The sequence below is a fragment of the Diceros bicornis genome, chromosome 24 (genome assembly GCF_020826845.1).
Source record: "Diceros bicornis minor isolate mBicDic1 chromosome 24, mDicBic1.mat.cur, whole genome shotgun sequence".
Classification (NCBI taxonomy): Eukaryota; Metazoa; Chordata; class Mammalia; order Perissodactyla; family Rhinocerotidae; genus Diceros; species Diceros bicornis.
In genome coordinates, this window is record NC_080763.1 from 9,260,746 (window position 1) to 9,284,212 (window position 23,467).

The 23,467-nt window shown below is 39.6% G+C and overlaps 1 protein-coding gene across 1 annotated transcript in view; it reads right to left on the reverse strand.

Annotated features, from left to right (window-relative positions):
• Positions 1-23,467, reverse strand: part of CCDC175 (coiled-coil domain containing 175) — a 68,176-nt gene that overhangs the window by 277 nt on the left and 44,432 nt on the right. Inside the window, exons 14-20 of the mRNA XM_058567974.1 lie at positions 21,185-21,323; positions 15,756-15,835; positions 14,481-14,633; positions 11,055-11,157; positions 10,112-10,155; positions 8,246-8,408; positions 881-1,032 (exon numbers count right to left, since the gene is read on the reverse strand). Coding sequence (XP_058423957.1) covers positions 944-1,032; positions 8,246-8,408; positions 10,112-10,155; positions 11,055-11,157; positions 14,481-14,633; positions 15,756-15,835; positions 21,185-21,323 — 771 coding nt within the window. The 3' untranslated portion in view covers positions 881-943. The remainder of the gene's footprint in view (positions 1-880; positions 1,033-8,245; positions 8,409-10,111; positions 10,156-11,054; positions 11,158-14,480; positions 14,634-15,755; positions 15,836-21,184; positions 21,324-23,467) is intronic.

A 23,467-nucleotide genomic window follows, 5' to 3' on the forward strand; every position in this document is an offset into this window, starting at 1 on the left:
AAACAATAAAAAGCTTAACTACAAAAAATCTCAAATGTTCTGACATTTAATTGTATTTTGCCACATCACTTGTGGAAATAATTCAAAATATTAAGTATTAAGATTAGTGTCTCTCGGGCCGGCCCCCGTGGCTTAGAAGTTAAGCGCGCACGCTCTGCTGCTGGCGGCCTGGGTTCGGATCCCCGGTGCGCACTGACGCACCGCTTCTCTGACCATGCTGAGGCCGCGTCCCACATACAGCAACTAGAAGGATGTGCAACTGTGACATACAACTATCTAATGGAGCTTTGGGGGAAAAAAAAAAGGAGGAGGATTGGCAATAGATGTTAGCTCAGAGCTGGTCTTCTTCAGCAAAATGAGGAGGATTGGCATGGATGTTAGCTCAGGGCTGATCATCCTCACAAAAAAAAAAAGATTAGTGTCTCCTTCCCAAATGAATAAATACATGTACTCACATATTCCCTTCTACTTGTGTCTCATTTTTGGAGGATATATACATGTGCCATATTTTATTGATCCTGAGGTGCTTTTTCACACTGTGATCTCTCTAAATTAGATGCACCTTACAATTGAAGGCTTCTTAGATTTAACGAGATACAGAATATATACAGCATGTAAACAGTTTTCCTGTGGTTGGTTTGTAATAGGATAGGGTGCTGTGATTTTTATGCTCTGAAGGCTTCAAGAGACTCATGGTTGCAATCATGGAAGCAAAAGATGTTTGCACTTAGTCTACCAATCTGACCACATTTACCCATTTGTATTGTTTAGAAGGTCATTCACTTATTTGCTCTTTGGTGGGGGTTGCACAAGTTTGTTAAATCTCAAGCTTTTAAGGCTTCCATTAACAGTTGCAAAATATGAAGGAAAGTGCACTCACTTTTTCTGTAGTTTTGTTTATGCCTTTTGAATTCACAGCAGTTGTATCCTTGAAGTTATTTTGTTAGTTTTTCTTTGTTAACGTTTTTTTCATAGTACATTCAACCACTGGGAAACGGACTTTTTTGATACTCCTGTGTTTCTGGGTTTTTGCTGTAGGAATAAAAATAAAATGTTAAAATTGTATATATATCTCACACGGGTTTGGGTAATTCTTAGTGTCCATTAAAATTCTAAATTTCCCAAAGAATCCTCAACTGGACAACTGTAAAATCGTGGGAGAGAGGCTGGGGGTGGGGTCACATATCTGACTACCAGGACTGTATCTTCTTGTCCCACTACATTGGGAGCTGTTTTAACAATTATCTTCCCCTCTGATGTCTTATTCTAGCAGAAAAATGTGTATGCAAAAGGAGAAATCATACAAGTAGTATGATTACAAGTTCTGGAATGCAAATAACTTCAGGAATACTTAATACATATCTGCATTTTTAATTTGCTTAAGAACAAGACTAAAACAATTCATAGCAACTGTGGTTGCTAATGTTAGTAAATAATTTGTTAAAATGCGGTCATTAGAAATATACAAAAACAACCCTCGTCCTCCTCGCTCATACTTAGGTTCTTGTAGGTCCTCCTTGCTCATACTTAGGTTCTTGTAGTGCGTTACAACGCTCACTGCTACAGTGTATGGCAATTAGTCTGCTAACCAGTGCTGGATAGGTAATTTAAAAGTCAAAATATTTTCTTGATTAATTTGGGTCAACTGATAAATTTAAGAATTACATTTTATATATTTGTCTAAAACCATTGGTTTCTAAGACTTTGCTGTACATTGGAGTCAGCTAGAGAGAATTCTAAAAACATGCCTGGGTCCCACCCCAGAGATTAATGGTGAATTGGTCTGGGATGTAGGCTGAGCAGAGGGATTTTTAAAATCTCCAGGTGATTCTAATGTTCGAAAACCATGGTCTAAACTCTCTTCCTAGTTCAGATCTTAATTTTTCCAAGAAATCTTTTGACAATTTCTGAACAAATGATATTTTAAATTATTTCTTACAAAAATACAGAAATTTTGATTCTGCTTTAATAACAACTAGATTCTTTTCCAGAATTAACTGATCAAAATATAGATAATTCAAGTCCTTTTGCATCACAATAACAAAAAGATAACTTCAACAGATAGTTATACAAATTATTTGATCTTAAAATATCTCTTGGCCTAAAAAAAGTCTTCCGTAGAGCACATATTAAGATATTTGGTTGGTACACAAACTGTTTATCTGCAACCTGTTATAGTATGTGGTATAATACTCAGGGACTTGTGGAATTTTAAAACAACATTCTAATACTTAAAAAATAATCTGTACTCAGTTACTATTTGGTTTAGGTATATACTAAGAATTAACTTATTTACCTTTTGTTTACAAAAAAGAATGTTAAGGCAAAAAGTAATGATCTTAGTTTTCACGATGAAGCCTGGCATTTCACGTTCTTTCCCCCACTCTTGGCATTTGGAACCCCCACAAATGTCCACTTGGCCACGCTCTTGCAGTTCTGGGCCAGCTCACATCTGCTGCTCCTTCAGGAGGACGTCCCCATGTATTCCCAATACTCAAAAAGACGTAGAGCTGCCTCTTCACCCTCCTGTAGCCGCTCATCAGAAGGAGGCCGCTGTATCCTAATCAGCGCCTCACTTGTCTGTTTCTCAGAGTGTGTGTGCTTTGAGGTCCCGCGACTCGTGTTCAATTTAGCAACTGCAGCATCTGCTCGCGTGCCTGGCTCAGCGGTACTCAATGTTAACGCCGTCCTTGCAGCGATCCTGAAGGAGAGGCCCGGGACTCGCAGGGCTGCAGTGACACACAGTATCCAGAGGAGGGCAGGAGAGAGCTGTTGAGCTGGAACAGATACGGGCTTCTCTAGAAGTCCATCAGTGAGAGAAGCCATTCAACAGGGAAGATCCAAAACCTAGATCACAGGTGGCTCAGAAATGGTCAAGTAACTCAAGGGACCCAAGTCTCCTCAGGAGGGCAGTAGATTTCAGGGATCTGATGAGTGCCTAATTTGGGTCTGATACTTTTTAACTCCTGTTAGTAATCATCCATATTTTACAACTGAGGAGTGCAGATTAAATGACACGTAAGAAGCAGAGCTGCGATTTGAGCCCAGGTCCACCTTCCTCCAAAGCCCACATAGTGCCAGTGCTCCAGGAGCGAAAGTGGAGTTAGGGAAGCAGAATCTTCCTTCAGATCTCAGCTCCGTTTCCCGACTCCTTAACTAGGTCAAGTCTCTCTCCACCTTAGGTTCTCTCATAGTCCTCATGCCCCACCTGTAAAATCCCTATGATAAGGGATTTTACACACATTTGTATGATACTTGATTCTCCCACTGTACAGGGGTGGGCAAACAACAGCCTGAGAGGCAATTCCGCTTCAATGGCCAACCTCAGTAGTTGCTACAGAGACCTTACGGCTGGCGAAGCCAAAAATATCATGGCCCTTTACACTTTACCAACTTCTGTACTAGACTGTGAGTTCCATTTGGGCAGGCACTATATTTGTTTCCAGTCACCATTGTAACCCCAGAGCATAACATGGTACTTGGCACAGAATAGGCATTCAGTAAATACTTACTGAATTCAGTTTAGAGTTAATAGTGAAACATGGATGGGACCTAAAAACAGGAGGAATTTCAAGTATCAGTATGCCCAGTTAGGAACATTTCAGTGGCTGCAAATAGTACTGATTTTTTGTTGTTGTTGTTGAGGTCATAACAGTTTATAACATTGTGAAATTTCAGGTGTACGTTATTATTTGTCAGTCACCATATATATGTATCCCTTTACCCCATATGCCCACCCCCATCCCCCTTCCCCTCTGTTAACCACTAATCTGTTTTCTCTGTCCTTGTGTTAGTTTATCTTCCACATATGAGTGAAATCATACGGTGTTTGTCTTTCTTTGTCTGGCTTATTTCGTTTAACATAATACCCTCAAGGTCCATCCATGTTGTTGCAAATGGGACGATTTTGTCTTTTTTTATGGCTGAGTAGTATTCCATTGTATATATATACCACATCTTCTTTATCCAGTCATCAGTCGATGGGCACTTGGGTTGCTTCCACGTCTTGGCTATAATGAATAATGCTGCAATGAACATAGGGGGGCATAAGTCTCTTTGGATTGTTGATTTCAAGTTCTTTGGATAAATACCCAGTAGTGGGATACCTGATTTGTATAGTATTTCTACTTTTAATTTTTTGAGAAATCTCCATACTGTTTTCCATAGTGGCTGCATCAGTTTGCATTCCCACCAGCAGTGAGTGAGGGTTCCCTTTTCTCCACATCCTCTCCAACATTTGTTGTTTGTTGTCTGGGTAATTACAGCCATTCTAACAGGTGTAAGGTGATATCTCATTGTAGTTTTGGTTTGCATTTCCCTGATGATTAGTGATATTGAACATCTTTTCATGTGCCTCTTGGCCATCTGTTTATCTTCTTTGGAAAAATGTCTGTTCATATCCTCTGTCCATTTTTTGATCAGGTTGTTTTTTTGTTGTTGAGTTAGTACTTATTTTTTAATTGAAATTCTTCCAATCAATAATCTATTGACTGAAAATATTTTCAGTAGGAATATATATTTTTTCTTACAAAGTTAAGTGACATTCTTTTCATTTTCAATGACAAAAGGAGAACATTTTTATTTTCCCCAGATTGGTCATTGGGTGACAGAGTGTTCATCGTGTGTGGCCCAGAACAAAAGTTGCCTCTTATCCTCTTATTTGTCTCAGCCCATGTGATCCTTGGGCTCTGCCATGTTGCCCAGAAAGCTTGCCCACTCTCTGAGGGACCAAAGGAGAATACGATTTCAGCATAAACACTAGTTCAGGGGTTGGCAAACCTTTTCTGTAAAATCTAGATAGAAGATATTTTAGTCTTGGCGAGTCACACGGTCTCTGTCACAGCTGCTCTGCCATTGCAGCAGAAAAGCAGCCATATGTGTGAACGAATGAGCACGGCTATGTGTCAATAAAACTTTCTCTGTGGCTATAGAAATTTGAATTTCATATAATTTTCTGGTGTCATGAAATATGATCCATTTGATTTTTTCCAACCATTTAAAAATATAAAAACCGTTCTTAGCTCCAGGCCTACAAGAACAGGAGGGGGAGGGTTTGGCGCCCACACTGTAGTTTATTGACCCCGCTGTAGACAACAGACCTGCCCAGGAATCTTCACAACCTTCTTAACATCTGGGAAAATGGGCAGCAACTGAGAATATGGGGAGGAGCTCAAAACTAAAAGGCTCCAAGCTTCAATTTCTTTATAGTTCTCATCAGTCTTTCTTTAAGGTCCCAGGTTTGGTTATATTAATGACAGCTTGACCAGAAACTGTGATCGTGGGAGATCTAGGACCCTTCACATATATCATGTGTCCCAATCATCTATACATTGTAAATTTATATATATAAATATATTATGATATTATATGTACAATATTAACACAGACAAAAATAGAAATTTTAAAAGATAACAAAATATTGAATACAAACAGAACTTTTAATATTTGCTTCCTGTGTGTGGATTGATCATCACACTCTACTTTGGAGATCCTTGATTGCTCTAGAATCCAGAATCTATGATCCAGAGTCTACATGAGAGCCTTGAACTACAGCTGGAAAAGTAGGAGAGTGCTCCACTGTGGTCAGGAGACAGCACGGAGGGCATCTGCGAGAACTGAGCCCTGGGGCTGGACTGTAGATCCAGCAACCCGCTACTTGTCCAGATGGGAAAGTCTGAAAAGTAAACATTTGTTGTCTCATTTTACTAGTATTTATTGAGCACCTATTATGTGAGGCACTGTGCTACACACTGGAGCTAAACGGTGCACAAACAAAATCGCCCAGGCCTTCAGGGAGCTCATGATCTATTAGGACAGACAAAACACAAGCCAACAGAAAACAGATAACTGCTGACTGTAATAAGTACTCATAAGAAATAAAGAAATACATAGTGTGCTATGATTGAGAATAATGTAGCTTGGAGGTTCTTGTGAGGTGTCTCTGAGGAGGTAACATTGCCGGTCTAGATCTGAGCACTGTGACCAGCTTCAGTGTCAAGGGAAGAGTATTCTAGGCAGAGGCCAATGGGGTGAGAGGGTGTAATGCAGGAAGTCCTGCTTAAAGCACAATTGTTACTGATGATAAATATTTTCAACTGACTCATTAACTTTGGTTTCTGGAAAAAGGAGTAGACCAGATAATCCGAAAATCCTGGTAAACAGAGGTGTGTGTGTGTGTGTGTGTGTGTGTGTTGTCTGTGGGATTTTTTTATACTTTTTATACTTGCAATATTTCATAATAAATATTAACTGGAACTTGTTTCAGTGATCTAGAATAAGTGCACTTTAATTAAGAGTCATATATATTTACTTATATTGCTGATTGCCTATCCAATGAATTTAAATTTTAATTAAATGACTATACCATTTGGATGGAATAAAAATGAATGACACATAGTGGATTGTCCTATTATTTATTTTTATTTGGGTTTGTTTTCATTCAAAGCAACTATTACTCTATTATGAATACGATACTTTGAATTGAAAATGGAAGTAAAAATTGAAACCCTTTTGAGAGACTGAATAGACAAACTGACAACGGCCAGACCATATATGACAACAAAACTCTGACCCAGAACCTCTGCAATTGGCCCAGAACAGTCATAAGTTTGTCAATGACTGCACTTTTCTTACTTTTTGACCCTTCTTCTAACTCAGGACCGACCAGAGGAGGCCAAATATGCTCACTAATCGATCACACAGGATGTCTTGCTTCTAATTAGCCTGCCACCAGCTTCCTATGCCAACAGCCTCCACTCAGAGCACAGCCCCCCTTTCCCTTCACAATCAACCTTTCCCACTGGACTGCCTGACTTTGCATCTCTGCCAAAAGCAAGTGATGGTGACTCTGACCCCGTGGCTATACCCAGCTCCACGTCTCTGCTTGTTCTCATTGGGTGGTCTTCCTTTATTTCCACACTGCACTTCTCTACTTTCCATAGGTCATCAATGAGACAGTCCTCAAAATACATGAAAAAGGGAATACGATATTGTTACCTAGAGGGCCTAGCTTTCCAATATAGCCGATTTAAATTTGTTACAACACAAAGATTCCCTCAGGTTTCAGACAAAAATGGAAGATTCGTTCATGTGAAAATAGTACAATTGACATTTAGAGATGATTTAGCTCTTAACAGTGTTCTAGACCCACAGTTGCTGGGAATGGCCTAGCCTAGCAAAGAAGACGCGAAGCCGAGCAAGGCCCAGCAGGGACCCACCCACACGGCACCTACACGTAACGAGTGTTGCCGGCTCCAGCAGGACTGCCCAGACAGCTTTTCAGCTGTTGTTTACCCACAGCGTGCTTCACTGGCCACCAAAACATTATTTCTTCTCTTGAGCAATACCCTCAGAACATTGGTTTTACCAAATATTGGAATGTTTTTAATCTTACTTTCTCTCATTTTACTTTTATTTTATCTCATTTTACTTCCTATAACCCACTTTTAAGATTGCTCATCTAATAATGGTGCTCTTTAAATTAAGTGCTCTTAATACCCTCTGACAGACCCGTACACTTGCCAGATGGTATTATCTTGATTTCGCCACTCCATCTCTCCCCTACACTCTATTCTCCTCCCTCCTCCCCAGCCCCCTCCACCTCCACCATGCCCCCTTCCCAAGGGATTCCACCGCTGGGCCCTCTGGGCTGTCCCTGTGCAAGGCTTCACCTGCATCTCTCCCTGTGGCCCTAATGTGGACTGTTCTGTGGCCCTCGTGTCTATCCTGACATCACGGGGGGATCGAGCGTGAAGCTGTTGCGTGCTCATGAGGCAGTCATGTTATATAGGGTGTGTTAACATCTCAGAAGCCCCAGAAGCCATCACTCGATTTTCAGGGAAGGCAAGAGTTGCTGGTTTTAACACTAAACTCAGTTCAAGAAGAAAAAATAAAATGTTTAATATCTTCTGCTTAAGAAAACAAGGAAGTGTATAAAAGAGTTTTAAAAAACTTTTTTGGAAAATGTTTAAAATTAAGAGTTAAAAAAAATCAGAAAGAAGTTAAGATTCAGTTATGTAGAAAATTCACTTAGATGGAAGGTAGACTGTCCAACGCTGCTCCACCAGCATATTCAACCTCACAAATGAGAATCAACATTCAACTGAATGTTTGAGACATTATTGGGGATGCATTATTGGGGATAACTAAGTTATCTGGTTGGCACTTTTTTTTTTTTTGATGTCACCAGCTTCAGTAACATAGCAAGAAGTTGTTTGTTACCCAAAGATCTTGAGACGTTACTTACGAGGAAGGTCCACCTGTGATTCCTGCTCCCTAAGAGAATGCAGCTCTTCAAGGTTCCCTTGTAACCAAGTACTAATACACTCCATTTTGTCGTCTCTTTCATACAGCTTATGTATTAGATTTTTTATTTCTTGCAAGGTCTCATCACCACTGTCCACCAATTCCTTAAAAAAATAGCATTTTGGGGTGTGTGAATATAAATGGCAACAAAATAAAAAAAATATTCTGTCTGAGTGAATCATGTCCAAGACAAAAATATATATGCAGAATTGGCATTGGTCATGCGTAAGTGTATGTACACAGAAAATTCATGAAATTCTGTCAAAGATCTCAGAAAAATGAATTACCAAGTGAGAAGATTTAATGGAATGCTCATTGAACTCAAATTTTTTTCCAATGGCTAATATATTTTTTCAATTGAGATATAATTGACATATGACCTTAATTTCAGGTATAAAACATAATGATTTGATATTCGTATATATTGCAAAATGATCACAAGTCTAGTTAATATCCATCATTACGCAGGTACAAATTTGTTTTCCTGTGATGAGAACTTTTAAGATCTACTCTCATAGCAACTTTTAAACATACTATACAGTATTATTAACTATAGTCACCACACTGTACATTACATCCCCAGGATTTGTTTATTTTATAGTTGGAAATTTGCACCTTTTGACCCCCTTCACCCATTTCACCTACCCCCCCACCCCCTGCCTCTTGCAATCTGTTCTCTGTATCTATGAGTGAACTCAAATTTTTAACTGGGTAAGATGGTGGTGGTGGCATAAAAAGCCAACTCACCTTCTTAGCAGCATAGGAGAGGAGAGAGAGCAGCAGAGGAGATTCAGCATGGCTTAAAGCTTAAGAGAAAGAACTCTGGAATCAGGCTGAATGCGAGTTTTAAATCCTCATAAATTCATTAACTGTCTGGTCTTGGGCAAGTCACTTACACTCTCTGAGCCTCAGTAGCCTCATCTGAAAAAGGCATTACTAACACTTTCTTGTCCAGTGTTTTAAGGTTAAACAAGGATCATATATAAACTTGAAATAATTAGTAAGTGGCAGAGCCAGGATTTAAACTCCTGCCTACCTGCCTCTAAATGGGGGAGGCGTGGAGATGTTGCACAGCTCGTAAAACATGGAGAGTGGATGGAGTTCAGGACTGACTTTGCCCTAAAACAATCTGTGTCCAATTTGTGCTTGCAAAAAAAAGTCATTTCCACTTTAACTCAAGTGGTAGAGGGGGAAGACAGTTTCCCAAAGGATTTAGGTTTCATAGTGACATTTGGCACTGTTAAAAATAGGACAACAGGCCAAAATGGAGTCACTTGTGCTAAGCTTCACATCATCAAACCAAGAACTAACCTAATTGCCGTTTTGGCTCTCCCAGAAATGCAGTCTTAAACCAGCCAATCAGGAATCGTCTGATCAGCACTAGTGAGGTCACCTGCCTGATAGACCCCTGCTGTCCCCTAAAGGAAAGCAACCTTGCAATAACCAACCTGCTTTTTTGCCTATAACTTCCTTGTTCCTGCTCCCTGCTGCCTAAAAAGTCTCTCATTTTGTACAGCTCCTCAGAGCTCCTTCCTATCTGCTAGCTTGCATGCTGCCCAACTCATGAATTGTTGAATAAAGCCAATAAGATATTTAAAATTTACTCAGTTGAATTTTGTTTTTTCACAGCACAAAGGACACATTTTAGGATATGACAGTCATACCAGCTCTATCACTCCCCCACAATCCTGACCGCCCACCTTATGCACCACTGTGCACACACACACGCGCACACACACACACACTTATTAGGTAGGTGAATATATTTTAGAAATATGATACCTACGGAGGCAACAAAAAAACTCACCTTAACAGTGGTCTGAAATTCAGTCCACAAATCCAAATATTGTGCTAAAATAAAGATGTTTAAAATACAAAGATTAATGAAAAACATTTGAACATTTTTATAAAAGAAATGCTATTCGCTTTTCAGAAATTATTTTCATCTAAAAATTTCTACTTCCAAAATGACAGAATAACTGGATTGCACTTGCTCTCCCACTGTAAACAAGCAGAAAATGGAAGAAAATATATTAAATAAATGTACTTGTTTTAATATCCAGTTTTCAGGGACTGGAGAATGGCAGCCCAGGACTGTGATACCTGACAGAAGGGCAACAAATGAGGGGAGTCCTACGATCATTGGCTTTCTGCGGGGGGCACTTTCCAGACCAGAGTGCATGCAGATCAAGGCAGATACACAGACACAGAAATCTGTACAAAGATTAGCAAATTGAATCCAGCAAAATATAAAAACAATTACAGCTTTTGAACAAGGGGGTTTTATCCCAGGAATGGAAGATTGGTTTAACACTCAAAATCAGTGCAATTTACCACACCAACTGCGTAAAGGAGAAACCCCGGAGCATCTGAGCAGACGCTTGAGTAGCCAAGGTCAGTCACACTGCACTGCATGCCTACGTGACTCCCCTCCACTGAAAGGGGGCGCCCTGGGTGGAGCACTGTGGATTTATATCTCATCCCTAGTCACAGAAAGCACATCAATGGATTCCAGGAACTGGAGGTAGGCTGGGAAATCAACTACAAAGTGACACAAGGGAAATTTTTCAGTGATGACCATGTTCTATATCTTGCTTGTGGTGGTAGTGCTTACAGTGGGATGTACATTTGTCAAAACTCATCGAGCTTAAGATGGGTGCATTTTATTGTACGCAAATCAGTAAAATTGTTTTAAACAAAACAAAACCTTTATTTTTATATGTAAAGATCTGTCATGACACATTACTTACTCTGATGAGTTATCAGTTCCCACGACAGGTCACTTGAGGCGGACGTGAGGGCTTCTTCTCCTGTTCTATACTGCTCTGTGTTGTTCTTCAGGTACGCAATATACTGGAAATTAAAGGCATGTGATTGCTTGAAGCAGTTTAGTTACAATAGGTTAACTATCCACACAGTCATTCAGCAAACCTTTACTCCTCTGTGCCACTGCCTCAACTAGGTGCGAGGATAATGGGGAGCAGAGCTCTTGTCGAGCTTTCCTTCTGGGAAAGGTGACAGAGGATCCTGCTTTCTGCATTTCAGCCGGGGACACCCAAATAAACACGGCATTTTGAAGATAATTTGCCACAAAAAGAAATCAAAGGTATTCTCCTAAATGCATTGTGTCCGCAAAAAAAAATGTTCCTTATGCAAAGTGCGTGTGCAGCCCACATCAAAAGGGAGCAGTGCTGTCCACCTGGAGGAGTTCAGCTTAAGACCTCAGAGAGAGGGTTTATCGAGTCAGGAGACCCACGGAATTGTTCACTCTAGTTGGTTGTTTCATTGGGTTGAGTGATGGTGGTGGCAGTGGTTTGGGTACTAAAGTCATGGTTTCTGTTCTGACCATCCAATGCTCAGGAGCTCTCAACTCCTGGGAACTCTAAAAGTATAGGCTTTGGGATGTAAACTTGACACTGGTCCGGTTTCAAGAGAGAAATAATCAAATACTAGAAACTACCAATAAGAATCTTAGAAATGATGTCCAGTACCACAGGAGGAGGAGACCTGGAACTGTTTATAAGCACATGTTATAGGGTCCACTCATGCAGCCTTGATCTGGTGTCAGGCTTTGCATGGCTTGTTGGCAGGTTGTGTAATAAACCAAAGTGAAAGCCCAGTCCAAGGCATCATTCTCGCCCCTCTTTGAATGTGGATTCCTGTTTGTAGACTTGCCTAGTTCAGCTGGCCTCCCATAACTCTCTGACTACCCTCTCTCAGCCTCCCTTTTGGTCTCCTCTTCTACTGTTGACTCTTTCAAAGTCCTCTTTCTCCAGAGCTCTGTTCACAGCTCACTGTTCTCATTCAACACACCGTCCCTGAGGCACCGCATCCCTCCCCAGGTGTAAATCCTACCTCTATGCTAATGACACTCAGCCAGACTTGTGCCTGAGCTCTTCACGTGGTGTGGTTAGGTGCTCTTGCTCTGGGTTACTCTATGTGCCCTGGGCAGATTGTTAACCTTCACACTCCGAATTGTAATTGTCCATTTATATGCCCATCTCCTCAGCTGGACTGTGAGCTTCCTAAGGGCTTGGGGCAGTGTCTTATCCATCTCTGTATTCACTGTGCCTTCCCCAGGGCCTGGCACTCAGTGGGTGCTTAAAATGTTTGTTGAATGAAAAGACATGATCAGCAAAACAGAGAGTGGTGAGTGAAAAAGATAACAGCACAAGGTCATCCGGGGGCTAGGAGATGGACATTGAATCCAAAACCAGAACGTTCAGAATCAGTCTTTCACATAATCAGTCATCCATTTGCTCACCCAGTGCCAAAATAGCAATAAAAATTCCAATTAGTTTAATCAATAATCTACATCATCTTGATAGGAAGACAGTCTAGTGGAGCATTTCTTTATGTGGACAAAATTCCTTACCAGGTTGTTTCAAGGGTGAGGAGAAGGAAGATGTGTTGCACGTGTGTGGGTTATTGATGGTACCTGGGCTCTGTGGAGCACAGTTACCTTTACAAAGTACATTAGTACCTCTTATGCCATTTTTATTCTTCCAAAAAATCATGATATCAGTGGGATAATTGTTGCCATTTAGCCAACGCAAAAAAATTACCCAGACAGGTAAAGGGATTTTCCCTTTACTTAAAGTCTTATTGCTATAGGACTGTTTTTATTTTTCTAGCTATTAAAAATTCTAAAAAAATGTAGAGACTCAATTTTCTCATCTATAAAAGGGACATAATACGTTATCCACATTAGCAGGTATTCTGAGCATCAAATGGCACTGAATCCGTCTTACATGTGAGGCATTGTGCAAAACACTTGGGATACGTTGATACAGAGCTTAACCTTGAGGTCATTACAGTTTACTGAAAAAAACGATATTTTTAAAATTGCATTTTTTTTGCACTTTCAGTTTACAAAGAAGTCACATCTACCCTATGGGATAGGAGTTATTCCCATTTTAAGAGGACAAAAATGAAGTTCACAAGTTAAGTCATCTGCCCAAAGTCACACAGGGTCACTGGTGAATGACAGACTCTAACACAAGTCTTTGAAGCTGGTGGACATTATATAAACTTTTATTGTTTTGTTATAGAATATGAAGTATGGAAATATATACATTTTTTAAAAACATATACCTTTGGTTGCGACAGTTCTGGGCATTAAAGATCATTGGCATATGAATATCTAATTATTAAACATAACATTTTAAAACATTAAAATAAGTAAATCTTAAGTATAAATAAGTAAAACAATCTTTTGAGATTAAGTTGAGACTTTAATTTTAGGAATTGGATGAACAAATTCCTTTACTATAAAAAGAGCTACAATCAATATGAAATAGATAACCTAATTTTTAACATGGGCAAAGACTTGAACAGGCACTTCACAGAGAGGGTGTTTAAGCGGCCAATAACATATGAATGGGTGTTTCATTACTCACAGGAAAATGCAAATTAAAACCACAATGGGACACCACTACACACCCTCCAAAATGGTTAAATTGAAAAAGACCAAATTTTGGTAAGAATGTAACAACCGGCACTCTCATACACTACCGCTGGGAGTGGCAATTATTGCAGCTTCTTTGGGAGACTGGCGCCGTGCACTCAAGTGGGCGATACACATCCCTATGGCTCTGCGATTCCACTTGAGACATATACCCAAGAGAAACATGTACATATGTTCACCAAAAAACATGCACTAGAATGTTCATAGAGGCACTATTTGTAATAGCCCCTGGTAGAAACTCTCTAAACCCCCATCCACAGTGGCATGTAGTATAGTCATACAATGGAATACCATGCAGAGCTAAGAATGAACGAACCGTAACGGCACACAACAACAAGGATGAATGTCGCAAACATAGGGTTGAGCAAAAGAGTGCATATTGTATCGTTCCATACATATAATGTTCAAAAACAGGAAAAATTAGTCTGGAGTGTTAGAAGTCAGTATGGTGTTACCCTTGCAGGAGGTCAGAGACGGGGAGGGACATAGCAGATATCTGGATACTTTAACGCTCTGTTTCTTGATCTGGGTGCTGGTTATCCAGGCATGTTCATTAATCTGTATACCTACGATATGGGCACTTTTCTGCATGTACTTTAAGCTACATGTAAAAAGTTTAAGAGCTATTCTCTCCTTCTCTCTCATAACTATTACAGTTCTAGGCAATCAGCCAAAACCATTGTGCAAAGTGAAGTGTTCTTGAACTTACTTCTTTTAATCTTTTATTTTCCAGGAGCAAAACTTCTACTTTCAGGTCATGTGCATAGATTTCATTTTCTAAGTTCTTTAGAATTTCAAAATGGTTTTTGATTTTACAGCTTTCTTGATCTCGTAATTGTTTTAATTCTTGCTTCACTTTATCCTGCTCAAATATAAAACCCACAATTACCTCACAGAGCTCAATGAGCAGGGCACCAGTGTGTCACAGTACCTGGACCACATGCAGAGAAGGCTTCTAAATCACTCTTGAGCGTCAGCACAGACTAGGAATACCTTCCCTTAGAAAACCTTCATGTTAAAATCCAAAGCTGATTCGTGGAACTTTATTCATGGACTCTGGGAAGTGGGCCCATGAATCCAAAATTAGGATCCCAAGCTAAATTTTTGACACAACTTCACAAAATAGAATATACTTTGATATATGAACAATTGTCTGGCAAAAATAGGGAGGTGGGGAGTGGAATTTGTTGAGGCTTTTTCAGGGAAGATTTAATAGTTCTTGAAGGAAGAAGAATATTACTTTATGGATTTTCCAGAATTCTCTACTGTTTTCTCTACTGAATTCTCGATTCAGTTCTTAGTTATTATACTGTTATAAATCACACAATCTTTATTCATTGTATAAGAGCACTAGCATCTTATTAAGAAAACAGAATTGCATATATAGTACATTTACTTGTAGTTTTTCCTTTCACATTTCTCTACACCCATATGTTAAAAGTTACTTTTGATATCAGTGCATCTCAAAGAACAGAATGTTTCCATTTTTAATTAACCAATTCCACATTCATATGTTTATCATTAACTGTTGATTATAAATTTTAAAAAGGTAGTAAACGTCTCTTTACTTGCTCCCATTTCATCCACTCTCTCCCCAACCCTGCAATCTCTGCTAACTTACCCTTGTCTTCATAGGAATTTACCAGAATAACCGGTCTGAAAAGAACCTTAGAAAGTATAATCCAATCTCTACCTTATGAATAAGGAAACTGAGGTCCCCCCCAATGATTTTCCCACAGTTACATGTTAGTTACTTCTAGAGTCTCTTTTTCTCTCTACATATATACATATATATATATGTGCACACACATATACATATACACGTATATATGTATGTAGTGTATATATATATATGCACGCTGTGATTAAAATTTCAAAACATTGATATTAAAAGCGTAAGTTTAATAAATGTGGATCTCCTGAAAACTCCAATGGTGCCAGTATTCTAACAAAAGAAAGATGAATGAAAGCATTGACTCTTTACCATGTTGTTCAAGTATCTTGAAAAGTCCCTTGACAATTGAGAAATGTAACCATTCAGTAAATTCTGCTCCTGCTTTTGTGCTATAAAAAAAAGAGAGAAAAAAATAACTACCCACAATGTTCTTTAGTTAAAAAAACATTAATCAAAATAAGACATGTGCCTGGTTTTAAAAGTCCAATACGGCTTCTAACAAAAACCAGCAGTCAGGTTTAATGGGGCATCCACCCTGTGTTTGATTCCCCAGAATCAACCATTTTTAACTTATTTTAGCTTTTTCTTCTTTAATTTTCTTTTAAAAAAACCATTTAAAAATGGCTTTATGGCTATTTCTTGATTTATCATTTTAAGACATTTTCTATTTACTTCCTAATGCAGTAAAGGAGGACATGGCATGTACTCTCACACCCACACCCCCACCCCCACCCACAACTTCCAGGTTTTTTCCCTCTAACCTCCCCATCAAGTAGTGGTTTTTGTTTAAATAAATTTTAACTGTTTAGATCATTGTGACAATGTAAATATTATGTACTGATGAGACAAATGGTGTAGTATGATTATATTTCCTTTCTTGTATAATTTTTTGTTTTTCTTGGAGTTAAAAATTGCCTCACTTTTTAAAAATTTGCTTAGTTTTCCATGTACATATCATTAATTTATATCAAAATCTATAACAGAATTGTAAAATCTTTCTGAATATTACTTTCCACATCATCAAACACCCTAATTAATCTATCCGTTCCATTTCTCTACCCCCTACCCCTACTCCTTGCCCTCTGTACTCATTTTTCTTTAGGCCTGCTGCACAGCTGACCTCCTGGGACTTCCTTTTGCGTCTCTCTTATATTGGACCTTCTGTTTCCTGAATCTCATATCCTCCTCTTCTTCTTGATTTATTCCATTTGTTGAAGTAAATTTTGTGCTAGCTTCCTGAGATAGAGTAAATGAGATATTCTGAGATCTTGTATATCTAAATATATCTCTATTCTAAACTTATACTTGACGGGGCCGGCCCCATGGCTTAGCGTTTGGGTGCTCGCGCTCCGCTGCTGGTGGCCCGGGGTTCAGATCCCAGGCGCGCACTGACGCACCGCTTCTCCGGCCATGCTGAGGCCATGTCCCACATACAGCAACTAGCAGGATGTGCAACTACGACATACAACTATCTACTGGGGCTTTGGGGGAAAAAAAGGAGGAGGAATGGCAATAGATGTTAGCTCAGAGCCAGTCTTCCTCAGCAAAAAGAGGAGGATTAGCATGGATGTTAGCTCAGGGCTGATATTCCTCAAAAAAAAAAAAAATAAATAAAATAAAATAAAATATTAAAAAAATAAATTTATATTTGAGCGATAGTTTGGATGGGTATCTAATGTTGGAAATTATTTTCTCTCAGAATTTTGAAGGCAACGTCTTCTAACTTCTACTATAATATTGTGGTTAAGAAGTCTAAAACCATTCTGCTTCCTAATCTTTTGTGTGAGATCTGCTTTTTCTCTCTAGAAGCCTTTAGGATCTTCTCTTTCTCTTTGTTCTCCTGAAATTCCACAGTGATCTGGCTTAGTGTCCTTTCCTTCATATATTGTTCTGGGGATCTGATGGGCACTTTCAAGTCGGAAACTCATATCCTGAGAATAATTTTTGTATTATCTCTTTGATAACTTTATCCTTTCCTTTTTTTTCTGTTCTCTTTTTCTGGGCTTCTTGTTAGTTAGATATTCAACATCTCAGAATAGTCTTCTAATTTTTTTACACTTTTATCCTGTGTCTCATCTCCTTATTTTTTGTTCTATTTTTGGAGAGATTTCTTATAATATTTCTATTGAATTTTAAAATTTTAATTGTTATATTTTTCATTTCCAAGAGCTCTTTCTTCTTCTCTGATTGTTCTTTCAAGTTCTTTTTTCATAAATGCAATATCTTCTTTTATTTCTCCAAGAACATACTTTTAAGATATATTCTCGACAATAGAGAATATTTATACACTATATAGAATAACATAGACTATATACACTCTAAGAATATATCTCTAAAAGTATTCTTATGTTCTTTGTGTTGTCTATGCTTCCATCAAGTTCTGTTTTTCTGTCTGCTCCAGTTTCATGTTGGAGTTTTTCCTGCGACATCTGGTGATCTTTGATGTCTAATCCTATTTAAGAGTGAGGCATTAAGAGGTCTGGTTCCTGGGTGGGCTTCACTGTACAGCGATCAGGAAAGGATCAGCTATTTTGTTGGGGGACCCTCAAATGTTAGATTCTGGAGGGTTTTCTTTGAAACTGTTCAGTTTCCTTAGAGAAAAACCCAACCATCTTCTTCTTCAGAGTGGGGAAGGGATTACAGAGGAGTCACACAACCGGCTGGCAGTGGAAGGGGGTCTCAGTACAGCACCTGTCTTCTGCCCTCAGTCATATCTGATATCCTACAGTTTGGAACCCTCTGGTCCAATTTCTGTGCCAGCACTGTCACTCAGCTGCACAGAAGAGAGCATTTGACCTGGAGCTCTAACTGCTCGTTATAAAAACTTGCAACCAATCTCCAGCCCCCTGACTCATCTCAGCCTTCACAATGTCAGGGTCCTGCAATGCCCAAGACTTCCCAGGTTCTGCCCGTGGAGAGAACTTCTTGCCTCCATGATGTGCTTCTCTGCAGGCACTTGCTATTGATATTTTTATTACTGCTAATATCTCTATCCAATTACACCTTCCAAAAATCTGTTGATATTTATTATCTGCTGATGTCTTGTCTGCCAGTCTCTTTATACTTGTGGGTTTATGTCTTTAAAAAAAATCTTTTGCACACATTTTTGTGAAGTTCCATTAGGGAGCAAAGATAGATGCACATGTTTTATCCATCATATTTAATCAAAGTCACCACATTGTTCCTTATGTGTACTGAGACCATATAGTCTCTCCTCTGTAAGTCTCACCACTGGCAGGTGAAGCATATTTTCCTCCTCTGTGAAGCACATTGCTCTTATGGCCCTTTCCTTCCTCTCTCCTGCCTTCTCCTCTTTTCTCTACTTTCTTCAGTATTTTCTCTTTTCTTTACCTTAAGAGAAGCAGTACTTGCAACATATTGCTTACTTCCATACTTATAGTATTTCTGACAGCCTCAATCTAGTGCAAGAAGGGATAGGAGGAAATGTTGGGAAAGTAGCAAATTGGGAATGGAGTGCATATGTATCGTGAGTCTTGGTAAAAGACCAAGAAAACCTAAGTTGACCAAATGAAAACCTGATGAGAAGTGGAAAATCAAGCGAGGAATGGGAAACAGACCAATTACCGAGGTACTTATTCTCATAATATTCTTATATTCTTAAAAATCCACCTTCCTTTCAAAACGGATCAAAGACCTGAAGGTGAGACCTGAAACTATAAAACTCATAGAAGAAAATATAGGCAACACACTATTTGACATTGGTCATAAAGGAATCTTTTCAGATGACATGCCTACCCAGACTAGGGAAACTAAAGAAAAAATAAACAAGTGGGACTTTATCAGATTAAAGATCTTCTACAAGACAAACGAAACCAGAATCAAGATGAACAGACAACCCACCAGCTGGGAGAGAATATTTGCAAAACATACATCTGACAAGGGGTTGATCTCCATAATATATAAAGAACTCACACAATTGAACAACAAAAAAAAAGCAAACAACCCAATCAAAAAATGGGCAAAGGAAATGAACAGACACTTCTCCAAAGAAGATATACAGATGGCCAATAGGCACATGAAAAGATGTTCAACATCACTAATCATCAGGGAAATGCAAATCAAAACAACACTAAGATATCACCTCACGCCCGTTAGAATGGCTATAACCACCAAGACAAAAAACAACAAATGTTGGAGAGGATGTGGAGAAACAGGAACCCTCATGGGCAGCTGGTGGGAATGCAAACTGGTGCAGCCTCTATGGAAAACGGTATGGAGATTCCTCAAAGAATTAAAAATAGAGATGCCCTATGATCCAGCTATCCCACTACTAGGAATCTATCCAACGAACCTGAAATCAACAATCCAAAGAGGCTTATGCACCCCTATGTTCATTGCCGCATTATTCACTATAGCCAAGAAGTGGAAGCAACATAAGTGTCCCTTGACTGATGACTGGATCAAGAAAATGTGGTATATATATACAATGGAATACTACTCAGCCATAAAAAAAGACAAAATCGTCCCATTTGCAACAACATGGATGGACCTGGAGGGTATTATGTTAAGTGAAATAAGCTAGAAAGAGAAATACAAACACTGTATGATCTCACTCATATGTGGAATATAAACCAACACATGGACAGAGAAAACTGTATTGTGGTTACCAGGGGCAGTGGGGGTAGGGGGTGGGCACAAGGGGTGAAGGGAGACATATATATGGTGATGGACAAACAAAAATGTACAACCCCAAATTTCACAATGTTAAAAACTATTAAAACGTCAATAAAACATAAATAAATAAAAATTAAAAAAAAATCCACCTTCCTTGGCAATAGCTGCTACTCACTTTTAAATATTTGTTTATTTCACATTTGAACATATTAGGTTTCCATATGACTGTCCCATTTCGACATTTTAATTCCTATCCCCACATTCGTCTTTGCCAGCTGCACATTCCCAGCCCAGTGCACATTTTTTGCTCCCGTTCCAGTCCTTTCTGTAACTTTTGGTCCTGGTCTTCCGATTCCCATGGCACTTCTTCCATCATCTAGAAGAAGTAGTTCTGGAAGTTGTCCTGTTTAACAGGGACTCCTTGGATAATGATCCTCTACTCCCCAAATGCAAGACAAGTCTCACATCTCTAGGGATGATTCTGGGTCTATGAACTCTGGGGTGCAGGCTTAGATGACCACATCCAATTTTTGTGGAGAAAATAATTATTTTTATATTAAATACAGACATGGTTATGCCATGTAACAGAATGCAAAATATGCATTCTTTCAGACACATTTCACATCCTCTGCGAAGACCCCAGATCTGGGACAAGCTCTTCTCTCTCTCTGCCTTAGGGGTAGGTTAGTGAAAAAAATCTAAGGAGTACCTACTTGATAAATAGTGAAAGCCATAGCCGGAAACAAGATATAATTTGAAAAGTCATGTTAAGAAACAGAAAAAATTCTCCATATGGCGGCAGATAAAGGTAGCTTTACCAAGTACAGAGAGAAACCACATAATGTGGTTGCTACAAAATCTCAATTTTAAAAAGTTTCTAAAAGAGAAAAGAAAAAATTTGACAAGAGCTACAGTGAGATTGCGGTGTGGAGGAGAGGAAATTGGTAGACGAGGCAAGAAGTCGAGACTTGAGAGTGAAAGGTGATGGGAAAAGCTGGGAGAACTTCACCACTGGCTTGTGACTGACGACCTGCCTGTGTGAGAAGACAACAGTGAATTCCTTACCTGGGCTGGAGGTCAGTTACTAAGTGCTTCATATGTACCTGTAAGAACATCACTGAGCTCTGTCAGTTTTCTGTTTTTGTCCATATAGTCTTCTTCCGCCTCCTGAAGTTGTGGAAGACACTCGACTAGTTCATCTTCCTTTACTTTGTTACTTTGCATTTCCTTAGCAAATCTTTGCTTTAAAGAAAGTAAAGCTTATGGTGAGGTATGATTTTGGAGAACTTACCCAACACTCTAGAGTAAAATGTAAGTGCTTTGACGGGGAGAGTTCTGTCTGTCCTCCTATCCTGAGGCGCATAGAATGGTATCCAGCACACACTAGATACTTAAAAGCTGTTTGTCAGCTGACTAACTGTCTCTCTGGCAATCTATAAAGTAAGGAGACTAGATTCAACTGGCTCTCCAAAGATCCTCTCAGTTCTGTAGCTCTACTCTATGATTCCATTAATGCTACCATATATGTACCCTAAAAACATATTTGAGAACATTTTTCTTTGTTCATCATATTTCATGAAAAAAAAAACAGACAGGAAAACAGAATATACACAAGTTTTAAGAAATATGGATGTAAGTAAGAAATGGGGAGGGGGTAGCAATTACTGAATATAATACTACATGCCTGCCTAATTATTCAAACTCAGGTTTTATTTAGTTTCAAAGGGAACAATAGTTAGACCTTGCTTAGAAAGTCAGGATGGGTTTAAAATGGTGACTAAGGCAGAGACAGCCAGCTGACATTTAACCTCCATTCTCCAGTCCTTTAATGTCAGCACTACAGAGTTCTAGCTGAGCGTATGGCTGCCAGCTAGAGTGACTTCTCAGCTTCCCTTGCAGGTGGGTACGACCAGTGAGCTTGTGCGCAGAAGTGGCATGTCCCACTCCAGGTCCTGGCCCTGCAACAGGAAGGGGTACGTGCTCCCTCCTTCCTCTGGCTGCCACTTAGACCCAAAGATGTCAGCCTCATCTGAGGATAGCGAGCTCCCTTCCAGCCCTGGACCCCTTCCCTTTGGCCTGGACTGGGAAAGAGACATAAACGTCTCTCTCACTGTAATGACCACATCAAGGGGTCTTCTCAACTAGATACTCAGACTCTCAAGATTTGAATAGGCCAACTTGACCCAGTTTACTCTGAAAAACATTTATTTTTAGTTTTTATTTTTATCCAAGTTGTACACACATAATTTGAAGGAAACCTGAGTGCCAGCAGGGCAATGCCAGGCATGCTTCCCCAGCAGGAGGTACTTTCACGACACAGCCAACAGAGGCCAGTATCCTTTGACCCCACAGAAGTGATAACTCAGATGCAAGAGAGAGACCCACATGAGTGGGTGTGATGCCTCCCGCTTAGAAGCCCCATGTCTAGATAGGAACCAACATCTCTTGGGCATACCTTCCAGGTCCCTGCAAGGTAAAAGTGGCACCAAACCCAGGAAAACCCAATGCTCTGGTTTCCCACCAGTTATTCTCCCAGTCCACATGCAGTGCACCAATCAGGGGTTGTTCTCTACAAGCAATGTTGCCTGATAATGAAGCCAGCTACCTGAGGTTACTGCAGATATTCAATAAATTTTCTTGTTTAATCTGAGAGGTGACTCAGGGGTGTCGAGGATTTGTGAGCTTGTTTTGCAGAAGAAAGAGAATGCCTTTGGGGAGGTTGTGATCACCAGATAACCAGCACCCAGCTAACTATGATGCCCAGAAGTCGGATTGCCCAAGGGCTTCTCTGGAGGGAAAGATTACCCCTTGGTTTCTCCACAACTCCTCCTGACAAGCCTCTTAGCTCTATAAAACCCCTGCTTTCCTCTCTTGTGAAGGCGGATTTGAGAGAACTCACCCTCCCGCCTTCTTGTTTTGGCCAACTCAAATAAAACTTTCTCCATCTCCAAGCATGTCTCAGTGACTGGTTTACTGCGCGTTGGGCACAGGAACTTGAGATTAAGAGGTTTGGTATCAATAAAATGACTGATGGTCCCCCTTTATCAGGCTACTAGGGGAAGGAGCCAGAAAGTTAAGCCAAGGTCAATTTCCCAATAGAGGAGAGAGGGTTGCTAACGCTTTACCACACATCTTGCTTATATTCACCGTATTTTGGCATCTCTTTGATAGAGCAGCTTGCTCACGCCTAATTAGTACAGTGATATGCTGGCCTGATAGGTCCCCGCCCAAATTGCCATTAGAATCCTTATGAATAAATATAGAAGGAAAAAACACACATAAAAACATCAATTTAAAAATATCACAGAGCAGAATCAGGAGTAAATTTCTCCAGACTGCAGTGTTAAGAAACTCCATCGTGTATTAACTATACCAGGATCTCTAAA